The following is a 14,712-nucleotide window of genomic DNA, read 5'->3' on the forward strand; positions in this document are numbered from 1 at the left end:
AGGAAACGAAAATCTCAGTTCAGGCATTTTCTACCTAAAACAGAACTCCCACAGGCAATGTCTACTTCCAGTCACATCATTACACTTGAGCAGTAAGAGGTTATCCTGGCCAAAAGGAACAGAGTCAAAGAGTCGAAGATAACCAAAGTTGTAATTTTTAAGTAAGCAAAAAACAAACCCAAAGATTTAAAATTAAAAAAAGAAAAAGAAACAAAGCTTCTGAAACTACTCAAGGGTAACAAACTCATCAGTGCAGGAAAGCATCTCACTGACCTGATGATGGACCATGTTTCTGGGCAAGGCACAGCATCTAAAAATTACAATCTAGTACAATAATAGAATAACTGTGTGTACCTAGCCTGTTTTGGATAAAATGTTTCTATAATAAGACAAACTGGAAGAAGTAACAGAAGCTTCTTTAAAAATACATCCTATACACAATCTACAGGAAAAGAAAAAATAGCCAATCAACATAGAAAAGGTTACTCAGACTAACTCATGTTTGGAGAAATTTGAATTAGCTACTTTTCAGCTAATACTTAAGCATATACTAAAAAGTTTGGTAACAGTAGTGATTACAGTGTTCCCACATTGTTGGTGGAAACTGGCATTGTCCATGTAACACTTGGTATTATTTACCAAAGTACCTACAAAAATTTTAACATACATGTCCATAGCCAAAAATTATATTTAAGGAATTGTCTCCAAATACCAAAGACTTATATTCATTCCAGCATTGGTTAACAATAACAAAAAACTGAAAATAACCCAAATTGCAACATACAATTTTCTGTTATACAGCCATTGAGAAGAATGGGAATAGATCAGTATGTACACATTGAATGAACATTAAAAATTCATTAAAAGGTAAATTACAAATGACTTATAGAATATAAACCAATTGTATTATTTATGTTATACATGAAAATTTCTGTGAGAACAAGTAATCTGTTAACAGTATTTGCGTGGAGATTAGAAGCTGAGCAGCAGACAACAATTTACTTTTCATTTTATATCAATATACACTGTGAGCTTTATTATAAAAGCTAGTTGAAAGTTTTTTTTTTAAAAAAAAGGCATTAAATTCCTTCTGTCATCTTTATCTCTTCTTCTCTCCCCCCCACCCCAAGAAAACCAAGATTATATGCTGCTACTGATTTCCCAAACATTAGAGAATCATTCTGTATGTACTCCTTAAGTCAAAAGCCTCATTAGGACTTGAACAACAGTGTGGTATCACGATACATAAACAGGATCTGTAGTCAGAAAGATAGGGAGTCATTCAAATCCCTACTGGTGTGTGATATCTGACACGTTAAATTATTAAATCATCCATTCCCAATATGAATGGAACTGATGATATACTACGGGATGACTAATAATTAAGGAATACCACCAATAAAAGTAATCTGGTTTCTGAAATGCAGTAGGTTCTAAATGATGTTACTTTTCCCTTAAAAGCTGAATTACACAAAGTTCTATCATATTAATTTCTTCAACAAGCATTTCAAGAAGTGATTCAGATCCACAAAAAGTGGTCACAGAACGTAAGTGACTAAAATACACTGAAATAGGGTTACACTCTGCCCCTCCTTGGTCAGATTTCCCAGTCCTCTTTCAGTTAGCATTTTAGATAGTTGCTTCCTTCTGAAGAGTAACTGCAGATTAGACAGATATATGTAGATAAGGGGGAATAAGCAGTAGTATGTAGATGATGTATTATACCATCCACAGAGTAGTTTTACTTCAGTAGGCTCATGTGGAACCAGGACAGATGCTTGGAATAATGAGCTTACAATATCCGATCAACAAAAATTAGTATTTTGTTATTTTTCTAAAAAAATTTATATTTTAATTCATTCTGACTATATTCTCAATATATTATATGTAATGGCACAAGGAATAAGGCCTTGCAAATGAGTGGCAGATAAGGAGACTGCTTATGATAGAGCAATCTAAATGTTAACAATGTCCAGCTTCTATGAGGTAAAGGCACTTAAAAAGAAGGGAAATCTGAGAAATAGTCCTTGCATAAGAGAAAACAAAGCCATAAAAAAAACTAGGAACACACATACCCAAGAACTACTCCCAACTCCTTGACATGGACACGCATCTGCCCCCTCAGATATTCAGACAGCATTTTGCTCTTGAAGTATAACTCCTGCAACCGGTCTTCAAGATGCATTACACACTGCAGTTACAGAAAAAAACCAAGAAGCAGTCAGAACTCGGTATCAGACTCTGAGTAAAAGCAAATTCCAAGGCTTGGTGGTGCAATTCTATCTAGCTACTCCAAAATAAAGTAAAAAATTTGGGACACGTTTTGAAAGTATATAGTTTTAGCTAAAAAGGAATATATAACCTTTTTCTGGTTCATATAAAAATTACCTTCTATAATGTTTGTTAAATTGTGTTAAAATACACGTAACATAAAATTTACCATTTTAACTTTTTTTTTTGGCCAGGTAGAGATATAGACTGTGAGATAGAGAGAGACAGAGAGAAAGATCTTCCTTCCGTGGTTCACTCCACAAATGGCCGCTATGGCCGGTGCACTGTGCCAATCTGAAACCAGCAGCCAGGTGCTTCCTCCTGGTCTCCCATGCAGGTGCAGGGCCCAAGCACTTGGGCTATCCTCCACTGCCCTCCTGGGCCATAGCAAAGAGCTGGACTGGAAGAGGAGCAACCGGGACTAGAACCCGGCACTCATATGGGATGCTGGCGCTGCAGGCGGAAGATTAGCCAAGTGAGCCACGGCGCCGGTCCCAAGCACTATTCTTAAGTGTACCTTTCAGTGGCATTAACTACATTTAAATGTTATGCAACAGTCATCACTAATCATTTCCAGAACTCTTAAAAATATTTTATTCCGGCCAGCGCCGCAGCTCACTAGGCTAATCCTCCGCCTGCAGCGCTGGCACACTGGGTTCTAGTCCCGGTTGGTGCTTGGGCCCTGCACCCACATGGGAGACCAGGAGGAAGCACCTGGCTCCCGATACATTTTAAATGTATTTTGATAGAAAAGGCTGTTTTGTAATAATTCAGGGAATGCTCCACAGTCCTAACTAGGATTTCTGTTTTGTTTTATCAAGATTTATTTATCTATCTGAAAATCAGAGTTAAGAGATTGAAGAAAAGACAGAGAGATCTCCCATCCACTGATTCACTTCCCAGGTGGCCACAACAGCCAGAACTAAGCAATGCAGAAGCCAGGAGCCCCAGCTGGGTCTCCCTACGTGGGTTGCAGGGGCTCACACACTTAGGCTATCTTAATGCTGTCTTCTTAGGCCATTAGCAAAGAAATGGCTCAGAAGTGAAGCAGCCAGGACACAAACCAGCACCCATATTATATGCTGCCATCACAGGTGGCAATTCTACCTGCCATGCCACACACCCTACAGAAAGATGTTTCTAAGTTAGAACATCAAATATAATACATAAATTTTATGTACCATCAGTTAACTTCCTCAACTTAGTAACAGGCAGTTTTTCATGTTAATTAGTGCTAGGTAGGTTTAAGAAAAAATGAGTTTCTGGTGTTAAAACACTAAATATTCACAGTGTACCATTCCAATACTGAAAACCCTTCTTACTGGAAACATACAACTGAATCAATGGATTTCTTGGCTCACTTTACTGTTTTGTGGTGTATATTTCTTCCACAATGTTGCTTAGACCAAAAATGCCCCAAGAAAAAAATCTTAACACAGAATATATGTATATATAAAATATGTTTTACTATTTACCATAATGGTTAAATTACTATTTAACCATTTTAAAGTATATAATTTAGTGGTATTAAGTGCACTCACAATGCTAAGAAACCATTACCACCATTAACTTATAGAACTTTCTCATCAACCCAAACAGAAACTCTAAAACAAAACTCTCTACCTCAATCTCTACCACCCCTAGTCTCTACTTACCACTGGATGTATGTGCTTGTTTGGGATACTGCACATAAGTGTGATTACACAGTATCTGTTCTTTTGTTTCTGGTTTATTTCACTCAGCTTTATGTTTCTGAGGTTTATCCATGTTGTGGCATGTGTCCAAACTTCATTTCCTTTTATGGCTGAATAAGCACTGCATTTTATATATTATACCACATTTTGTGTATTCATTCATTTGATTTTGGATTCTTGGGTCATTTTTTTAAGGTTTTATTTTTACTTTTTTTTTTTTTTTTTTTTTTTGACAGGCAGAGTGGACAGTGAGAGAGAGACAGAGAGAAAGGTCTTCCTTTGCCGTTGGTTCACCCTCCAATGGCCGCCACGGCCAGTGCGCTGCGGCCGGCGCACCGCGCTGATCCGATGGCAGGAGCCAGGTGCTTCTCCTGGTCTCCCATGGGGTGCAGGGCCCAAGCACTTGGGCCATCCTCCACTGCACTCCCAGGCCACAGCAGAGAGCTGGCCTGGAAGAGGGGCAACCGGGACAGAATCCGGCGCCCCAACCGGGACTAGAACCCCGTGTGCCGTCGCCACAAGGCGGAGGATTAGCCCAGTGAGCCGCGGCGCCGGCCTATTTTTACTTTCTTGAAAGGCAAAGAGAGATGGGGGGAGACAGATAGACATTTCATTTGCTGATTCACTCCCCAAATGGCTGCAACCACCAGATCAGGGCCAGGCAAGAGCCAGGAACTCCACCATGGTCTCCCACATGGAGTCCCAGGACTTCCATTGCGTTCCGAGGTACATTCTGGATCAGAAGTGGAGTAGTCAGGACCAGATCTGCCATTCTGACCAATTTGGAGGTGGGAATGCAAGCAGTGGTTCAACTCACTATAAAATCAGCCTCCAGCTGGTTTATTTCTAACTCTTGGTGATTGTAAATAGTGCTGCTATAAACATTAGGATAAAATTTATCTGTTTGAATGTCTGCTTGAAATTTTTTGGAGTATAAATATAAAATTGCTGGATCATACATGTTAAGATTTTTGAGCACATGTACCATTTGATATTCGAATTAGCAGTGCATGAGGGGTCCCAGTTCTGTACATCCTGGCCAATACTTGCTATTTGGTTTTGGTTGTTTTTGCTTTTTTTAACCATTGCCATCCTTATAGGCATCCTTAAAGGCATTGTATTGTGATTTTATTTGTATTACCCTAATATCAAATGATGTTGAACATATACTTTTAGAATTACTTTTTATTTATTTTCATTTTATTTGAAGGAGGAGAGAGATAAGGTGAGATCTTCCATCAGCTGGTCCACTCCTCTAAATATCTGCAGTAAACCATGACTAGGCCAGACTTAAACTAAGAGGTAAGACCCAAATATCTTAGTCATCACCTACTGCCTCCTAGGGTACACATTAACAGGAAGCTGGAATTGGAAGCAGAATCAGAACTCAATCCAGGCATTCTGATAGGGAATACAGACATTCCAAATGGCATCTAAGCCACTGTGCCAAACACCTATCCCTGAACATATTCCTCATTGGCCATTTGTCCATTCAAGTTCTTTTCTCATTTCTAAACTTGATGATTTGTTTTCTGCTGAGTTATAGTTCTTTTAAAAAAATAATTAGGGGCTAGTATTGTGGCACAGCAAGTACGGCCACTGCTTACAATGTCGGCATCCCATATGGGCACTGGTTTATGTCCCGATGCTCCACTTCCAATCCAGCTGCCTGCTAATAGCATGGGAAAAGCAGCAGAAGATGGCCCAAGTGCTCAGCCCTTGCCACTCAAGTGTGAGACCTGGCTTTTGTAGCCACTTAAGGACTGAACCAGCAAATGGAAGACCTCTACCACTGCCCCCAACTTTCCATCCATTCCCTGCTACCTACGTAGCATTGGTCAAGCACTCAACATAACCTGTTGAAGAGATTCTTTGCTAAATGGTCTGCGCATCCTTGCTGAAAATCAGTCAAGTTTATTATCAGGTTTATTATTGGATTCTACATCTGTTCCATGGATATAATGCCTGACTTTATGCCAGTATCACAATGTTTTGATTTTTATAGTCCTTGGGCCCTGCACCCTCATGGGAGACCAGGAGGAAGCACCTAGCTCCTGGCTTCGGATCAGCACAGTGCACCAGCAGCAGCGGCCATTGAGGGGTGAACCAATGGAAAAAGGAAGACCTTTCTCTGTAACTCTCTCTCTCACTGTCCACTCTGCCTGTCAAAAAACAAAACCAAAAAAAAAAAAAGATGGATTTTTCTATTTTTGCAAACTATGTCACTGAAGTTTTTATAGGGGTTGAATTCAACCAGCACATCACTTTGGGTAGTAATGACATCTTAATAAGATTGTCTTCTAATACAGAAACATAGGTTATGTTTCCATTTTATTTATGTCTTTAATTTCTTTGAGAAATGTTTTTGTAGTTTTCAATGTAACAAATATTTTGCATTCTTGGTTAAACTTATTCTTTTTGATGTTGCTGTAACTTTTCTTCATTTCTTTATATATCGCTCATTAGTATATAGGTATGTTTGTGTTTTGTATCTTGCAATTCTTCTATCTACATATTAACACTATCTTTTTTGTGTGTGTGGAATCTTTATGTTTTCTATATATAAGATCATGCCATCTGTTAACAGAGATAATGTTATTTCTTCCTTTCCAATTCTGAAGTCTTTTGTTTCTTTTTCTTGCCTAATTGCTCTGGCCTAGACTTCCCAATCCCATGTTGAACAGAAGTGGTAAAAGTGGGTATTCTTGTCTTGCTCCTCATCTTAGGGGAAAAGCTCCCATTCTTTCCCAACTGAGTACGATGTTACCTATTGGTTGGTCATAAACTGACTTTATCATCACTACAGAATTTCCAACTGTGATATTTTGTAATTCTCCTAGCAAGAGAAAGAATATTGAAAGTTGGAAATATGTCTTTAATAAGAGATTACAAAGAGGGATCACTCAAAGTCCTGACATGACCAAGAGGGTTCTAAACCATACTGGGATTCTACACAATGCTTGGAGATATTGCAGGATCAAAAATTCTGATTGTAAAGTTGGGCATTTGGGATAGCAGTAAAGATGTCCATTAAGATACCATGTCCTGCATCAGAGGGTCCAGGTTTGATACCCAGCTCTGCCCATGACTCCAGCTTCCTGATAATGCAGACCCCAGGAGACAACAGTGATGCCTCCAGTAGTTCAGTCCCTGCCATCCACGTGGGAGATCTGGACTGAGTTTCTTGTTTCTAGCTTTGACCCTGTCTACTCCAAGCCGTTTCAGCTGTTTGAGGAATGAACTGACATGAGAGCTCTTTTGCTGTGTCTATATCTGTCTCTCAAAAAAACAAAAAAAATAGCTCCTAAAATCAGAATATATACACATATACAAATACCCTTCTGTCTTGACTTGGGCAGCTATAACAAAATATCATAGACCTAGTGCCTTAAATAACAGAGATTTAATTTTCTCACATTTCTAAAGGCTTGAAGTCCAAGATCATAGTACAAACACAGTTGGGTTCTGGTGAGGGATCTCTGCTAGTTTAGGAGATGGCTGCCTACTCACTGTGTCAACACATACTAAGAAGTGAATTCATTTCCCTTGTTCTCATCTCATTGAGCCACTAATCCCTTCCTGAGGGGCCCACCATCAAGATATATTATGTCCGGTGCCGCGGCTCACTTGGTTAATCCTCCGCCTGTGGTGCCAGCACCCTGGGTTCTAGTCCCGGTTGGGGCACCGGATTCTGTCCCAGTTGCTCCTCTTCCAGTCTAGCTCTCTGCTGTGGCCTGGGAAGGCAGTGGAGGATGGCCCAAGTGCTTGGGCCCTGCACCCTCATGGGAGACCAGGCTCCTGGCTTCGGCTCCTGGCTTCGGATTGGTGCAGCGCACCAGCTGAAGCAGCCATTTGGGGGGTGAACCAATGGAAAAGGAGGACCTTTCTCTCTGTCTCTCTCTCTAACTCTGCCTGTCAAAAAAAAAAAAAAAAAAAAAAAAAAAAAAAAAAAGATATAATATAACCTTAATTACTTCCCAAAGTTCTTATCTCCAAATAATTGTCATATTGGAAGTTGGGGCTTCAACATGGGAATTTGGAAAAGGGTAGGCTGGACAAACATTCAGTCCATAACACAGTCTTTCAGAAAACAATGATGATGCAGCTAGCCACAGTATTAATCAAGCATATTAAGTATGAAAGTCACCTTTCAGACTGGTTAAAGTAGTTCAAGTCTTACACATACTTACAAAATTTGGAGATAAGTTATGCTTATAAAGCTGAAGAGTGGAATGAAGCAGGTTGGAAACAAGACTGGAAACCAATACTTCCTTCCCCAGTTTATTATCTGTTACTCTTCTCTGGCTACTGGCCACCTGAACGGTCCATTTATCCATATCAGCTATAATACAGACAGCTTCTGCTATTGGTTCATCCAACACTGGATGCTGGAAAGAAAAGAAGAATACATCTTAGGATAATTAAAGTTTTCAAAGATAAGATAAATAGGATGAGGCTATGAAGGGATACTACACAAAAACAGAAAAAAAGAATACTAAGTTTTAACAGCTATAGCTAAAGAACCCTTGATAGAAGAATGGAATAGTTAATAAATGAGTAACAAATACTGAGATATCTTATAAAAATCATCACAGGTATAGACTTTTTATTCATTAACAGAACTCTGTATTCATTAATCCAGAACTTAACTTCCACCAGTCTTTTGATCATTCTATCATTTATGTGATGAATTTACTGAATGTCAACTATGTACCAGGTAACTGGAAAACATTTTCTTTTTTTTGCTTCAAAGACCTTAAGCATTTTAAAAACAGATTAGGACATATTCACACAATGGAGTCAATAATCCAAGCTGTCATACATTAATGTCTCAGCACCATATGGCTATCCTTTGATAACATAAAGTATCTTGTTGGTGATGTGAGATTTTTCTATTTTATCAGAACATGTCTGGATATACCCAGAGTCAGGGTACAAAAATTAAAATAGAGACCAATTAACATGTACTAACATGGTTTTCCAAGACACAGTGCTAAATGAACACAAGTCACTATAAATACACACACACACACAAAGACAATTTTATCCCAGCTATTATTTTTTTCAAATTCAGACTCTGTATCTACATGGAAACATACAGAAAAATGAATGCAAATACTTAAATCAAGATTTTTAATATACAGATCTCTGAAGAAATAGGACTATCAAATCAGTAAAGCACTTCTACTTTTTATTCTATAAATCTTTATACTGTTTAAGTTTTTATCACAAGCATGTACACAAAGGATATTTCTCTAACATTTCTTGTTTCCATAGTTATACAACTAAATATAAGGAGTTGCTCCTATGGCCCAGGACTGGCATCCTTAAAGTTTATTCCTTGTCCAGATAATAAACAATCACTCAGAATAAAACTCCTTAATGGAAAGAAGACAATGGAGCTCAGAAGACTATGCAGTCTTGTGAATAAAATCAAAACATATAGCCAATTAAACAAACATGTAATTGATGAAACAGGAGTCAAGTGTTTACAAGGGTAATAATAGTATTTGTGTGAGAGAAAGTTTTATTGTGGAAGGTACATGTATAAAAAGTACAGAAATTGAACTATCAGTTAAAAATTCTCATTTTAGAAGTTTCTGGCCCAGAAAGCAACACTGGTGAATTCTTTCAAACATTTAGAGAAAAAAATAGTATCATTCCTCTATGAACAATTCCACAAAACAGAGAGGGACTACTTCCCATTTCTTTCTACATGGCCAATATTAATCACCCTGAAATCATAGCCAAAAATATTACAAATAAAGAAAAATACAGACCAATACCCTTCATTAATACAGACTTCAAGATCTATAACAAAATATTAGTAAATCAAACCCAACAACACAGGAAAACGATTATTTCCATGATAAAGCAGAATTTTCCCCCAGGAACACAACAGTTTAACATCTAAAAATCAATCAATTGTAATCCTGACATTAACAGTTTAAAGAAAAAACACTGATTATCTCAAAAGACATACTCAAAATCAACAGACAAAATTCCATACCTATTCCTGATTTAAAGAGTAGGGGAAAAAAACCCTCTAAAGCCTTGACTACAAAGGAACTTCTCTACCTCATAAAAGGCATCTATTAGAACACTGCTTCTAATATCATACTTAATAGGGCCGGCGCCGCGACTCACTAGGCTAATCCTCCGCCTAGCGGCGCCGGCACACCAGGTTCTAGTCCCGGTCGGGGCGCCGGATTCTGTCCCGGTTGCCCCTCTTCCAGGCCAGCTCTCTGCTGTGGCCAGGGAGTGCAGTGGAGGATGGCCCAGGTGCTTGGGCCCTGCACCCCATGGGAGACCAGGAGAAGCACCTGGCTCCTGGCTCCTGCCATCGGATCAGCGCGGTGCGCCGGCCACAGAGCGCCCGCCACGGCGGCCATTGGAGGGTGAACCAACGGCAAAAGGAAGACCTTTCTCTCTGTCTCTCTCTCTCACTGTCCACTCTGCCTGTTAAAAAAAATAAAAAATAATATCATACTTAATAACAAAAAACTTCAGTATTTTCACCTAAGATCAGGAATAAGAAAACAACATCTACTGTCACTACATCCATGCAACACTATACTAATGCAGTTTGGGTCAGGGGGAAAACATAAATAAAAGCATCTAGGTGAGAAAGGAAGGTGTAAAACTGCTCACTGATGACATGAGCCTATGTGTAATAAACTGAAGGGATCTCTACAAAAAAGGAATAGAACTAATAAAGAGTTTAGCAAGGTCACAAGACATAAGAACAATATATAAAATTTAACTGTACTTCTATTATGTAAGTAAAAATAACTTCAAAGGGAAATTAAGAATCCCATTATCATTTAAACAGTCACATTTTTTTAAAGAATTATTTTATTTATTCTAATACAGAGTTACAGAGAGAGAGAGGCAGCAGACAGAGAAGTCTTCCATTCTGCTGGTTCACTCCCCAAATGACCGTAAAGGCCAGAGCTATATCGAATAGATGAGCTGAGCTCATCTGAGGCCAGGAGCCAAGAGCTTCTCCTGGGTTTCCCATGTGGGCTCAGAGGCCCAAGGAGTTGGGCCATCTTCTACTGCTTTCCCAGGCCACAGCAGAGAGCTGAATCAGAATAGGAGCAGCCGGGACTCGAACCAGCGCCCATATGGGATGCTGTTGCTGCAGGCTGGGGCTTTAATCCGCTGTGCCACAGTGCCTGCACCACAACTTTGTAATGTTATAAATAATCTACCAATGAACATCTATGAGTACATAAAGAACTTGCTATATTTCAGATCTTCCATTTGGGCACATTCCTGGAACTCTTACTTGCCTTCGCAGTGTAGGTACTGTTGGGCACCAAAAAGTAGGTTGTGCCCAGATCGTTAGATCCCCGCAGAGACCCCCAGAGAGTCGATCACACCTAACTGCAAAAGCAAGGTTTATTGGGGAGTACAAGCCGTGACAGGGACCCCATCCAACCAACCGGCACAGCAGAGGAAGGAGTGAGGCCCCGGTCTTTGTTAGGGAGAGTTTTTAAAGGAAAAAAGGGCTATATCAGCAGGAAAAGAGTTACATACAGCACGGAAGCTCTGGGCACAGGGAGTTACAGCAGGGCTTACAGCACGGAAGCTCTGGGCACAGGGAGTTACTTTGTTCAGCAATCTCTACTGTGCTGTCCTTGGTCTACCGAGCTAGCTGTCCCTGGTAAGCTTTGATATCTCTGGAATGCCTGAATGCCTGCTTTTACGAGGACCCCGGTCTGCAATGGGAAATGGAGGCTGCTTTTTTTTATTGTTTAAAAATGGAGTCACTTTGGTTCTTCAGTACAAACATGCAAGTGCTATACTTGAAGTGACACACTCAAAGAATGACTGTGTAACAGTGAAGTGTGACCAAGAACACATGGCAGCTCTGGGTTCTACTGGTTATCAGTTTATTCTAAATCAATTCAAGAACAGAGATGGCTATTACCTGCACAGCATGAGACAAGTCTGACATTAGACACTGCCGGAGCCTCTCATCACTCCCAATTCCTTGAAGAACAAAGTCAGGCACATAAGATGAGCAGTAGCCAGCCAGCAGGGACCTCCCAAAGTTGGCAATGTTGGGCTGAACAGAACTCACTTCAATTAATTTTGACCTGGAAGAAAGATTCCCAAATAAGGCATATCCAATTAACAATAAACACATTTCCCAGTAAAAATGTGCATACACCACCAGTTCATATTTCTAGCACATTATTTTCTACAAAATACACTCTGAACATCACCCTTAAATAAAAACTTGTCTAAGTGCTCAGACTACAAAATACTCCTTATCAAAAGACCTGTGGCCGGCGCCGCAGCTCACTAGGCTAATCCTCCGCCTAGCGGCGCCGGCACACCGGGTTCTAGTCCCAGTCAGGGCGCCGGATTCTGTCCCGGTTGCCCCTCTTCCAGGCCAGCTCTCTGCAGTGGCCAGGGAGTGCAGTGGAGGATGGCCCAGGTGCTTGGGCCCTGCACCCTATGGGAGACCAGGAAAAGCACCTGGCTCCTGGCTCCTGCCATCGGATCAGTGCAGTGCGCCGGCCGCAGCACGCCGGCCGCGGCGGCCATTGGAGGGTGAACCAACGGCAAAAAGAAGACCTTTCTCTCTGTCTCTCTCTCTCTCACTGTCCACTCTGCCTGTCAAAAAAAAAAAAAAAAAAAAAAAAAAAAAAGGCCTGATACATAACTTTGTAATGATATGAGCATAAATCTTACTATTCATAATAGATTTCAGGAGACTTGTTCCTTGTATTTGTAACACTTCTTAATATAATCATATTGAGAAAATGAACATCCAAAATAAACTAGCTAAATATCTTAAATTCCAAAGCTGGTGTCTAACATTTCTCAATCCCTGATGCTCTCCTTCTACGTGATCTAGAGTATACACTGCCTGTTTTCCTCTTAGTTCTTGCCCAGATCCTTTTCTACCTTCTCAGTGAGAACTTCACCATAACTTCCAGACTCACTCTGCACATTCTGGGGGGTCATACTTCATTTTAAAATGGCTTGAAAACTCTTAAGCAGTATGTAATTACAACTACTTATCAACCAGGTCCTTTAACTTTCTGATGCTTTCACAAAGCTTTCCTAGGGAGCTTGTGAAGCTTAGCATTTATGAAGTAAAACTACAAGATGCTAAAAGACAATTTGTCTAGGACAATGATCTCTTCTACATTAGCTACTACTACCCTTCAGAGACCAGCTAGACAGAAGAATGTTACAGACTTTTTAAATAAGACCTACTATAAGAGGAAAACATCCTACTTACCCAGGAAATGGTATCTCATCCTCTTCTGCCCAGTCTTCTTGCTCTCCTGCATAGTAACTACTGACTGGTCTAGTCATATCATGACCTGCATCTTCGCTTTCACTATCACCAAGGGCACTGTCTGAACTTTCATTTCTTGGAATGTCCCATTCAGTTCCTACAGCAATTTTTTTCTCTGAACTCTCTTTATCCCCATGGGGGACAAGAATGGAGAGTGTATTTCTTTGGTCCTGCTGAGGAAAGCAGGTTTTACATGAATCCTGGTGAACTGCCTCTACACATTTACAAAATTCATTGCTTTGTTTGCTGGTTTTTGTACACAACATTTTTGAAAACTCCAACACACAGCAGTGTTCTTTACTGTCTGCATTTGTTTTATCTAGAACATCATCAATAGTCCTGGTTTCAATTGAATCATCATTAAAATATTCATCAAATAAGCTCATGTTTTCAGAGTCTGAATGACTCCAACAGGGGAGTTCACAGGGCTCTCCAGAAATCAAGTTCTGTCTATTAGACTCTCCAGATTGGTCCTTAGTTGTTTGTTTAGTTTCTTTATGTTGATCAATTGCCCCTCTTTCTTCCTTCAGTGGTTTGGTGTGATGCCTGGTAATTTGATCCACCACTGCCTGACTCCGGAGTTCAGTGTCCGAATCAGGTGACATAGAATCCCCAATCAGAAAAGTAACCTTTGTCTGGGCTGCCTCACAAGAAAATACAGCAGGTACAATCTTATCTGGAGGTTTTTTTTCCACGACCACTCCTGTAGATCTCAATGCTTTATCTGTGTGATGATCTGAATTCAGCAGTTCCTCACTGTGCCATGTTTCCTCTGTTGGCTCTAAGCCTGCTTCTGACAATGCACATTTGTCTACTGGAGCAGATCCTGTGCAAACAACTGTTTCTAACTTGGTGTCAAGGCAAGTTCTTAATTTATCTCTGCACTGTTTAACATCAACAACATTTTCTTCTTGGCAGTCAGGAGGACAAACCATTCGGCATTCATCTGAAATTCCCAGTAGCTCTGTAGAGCTGTTCTGGATATCTTCTCCGTCCTGTCGTGAAGCACTCTCTGCGTTTTGCCCAACAAGTGGACGAGTGCAATACTTACAGCCACAGTTAGGAGTTCTTGTTTCTTCTGACTCTTTAAAGAGCAAACTACTTTTGTTTCTATGCATTGTGATAAGCACATACTCTGATTCTTCTATTTCACCTTTTTCTAGGGTGGTAGTGATTACTGTGCCTGGCATAACAATGGCTTCATCTTCTCCATTTTCTAAAAGATGGGTTTCTTGAAGTTCAGAGCATCTTATAAAGTATGTAAGAAAATAAAGCAGCCTCTGGACCATGTCTTGCCGTTTGCCAACTACCACAGTCCTCGCTAACCGCACAGGAGAGCCAATAGCGCCATACAAGTCTCCTGCAATGGAAAAATTAGTTAATAGGCACATCGTCTCTCTCCTCACATAGTCAAAAATGCTATTT

At 40.1% G+C, this 14,712-nt stretch overlaps 1 protein-coding gene across 2 annotated transcripts in view; it reads right to left on the reverse strand.

Annotated features, from left to right (window-relative positions):
- Nucleotides 1-14,712, reverse strand: part of FNIP1 (folliculin interacting protein 1) — a 132,018-nt gene that overhangs the window by 2,689 nt on the left and 114,617 nt on the right. For both annotated transcript variants that reach the window (XM_008254986.4, XM_008254985.4), the window contains 4 exons: nt 13,228-14,647; nt 11,902-12,070; nt 8,156-8,353; nt 2,076-2,191 (listed from right to left, as the gene is read on the reverse strand). In XM_008254986.4, the coding sequence (XP_008253208.3) occupies nt 2,076-2,191; nt 8,156-8,353; nt 11,902-12,070; nt 13,228-14,647 (1,903 nt within the window). The remainder of the gene's footprint in view (nt 1-2,075; nt 2,192-8,155; nt 8,354-11,901; nt 12,071-13,227; nt 14,648-14,712) is intronic.

This window comes from Oryctolagus cuniculus, chromosome 6, assembly GCF_964237555.1.
Source record: "Oryctolagus cuniculus chromosome 6, mOryCun1.1, whole genome shotgun sequence".
Taxonomy (NCBI): Eukaryota; Metazoa; Chordata; class Mammalia; order Lagomorpha; family Leporidae; genus Oryctolagus; species Oryctolagus cuniculus.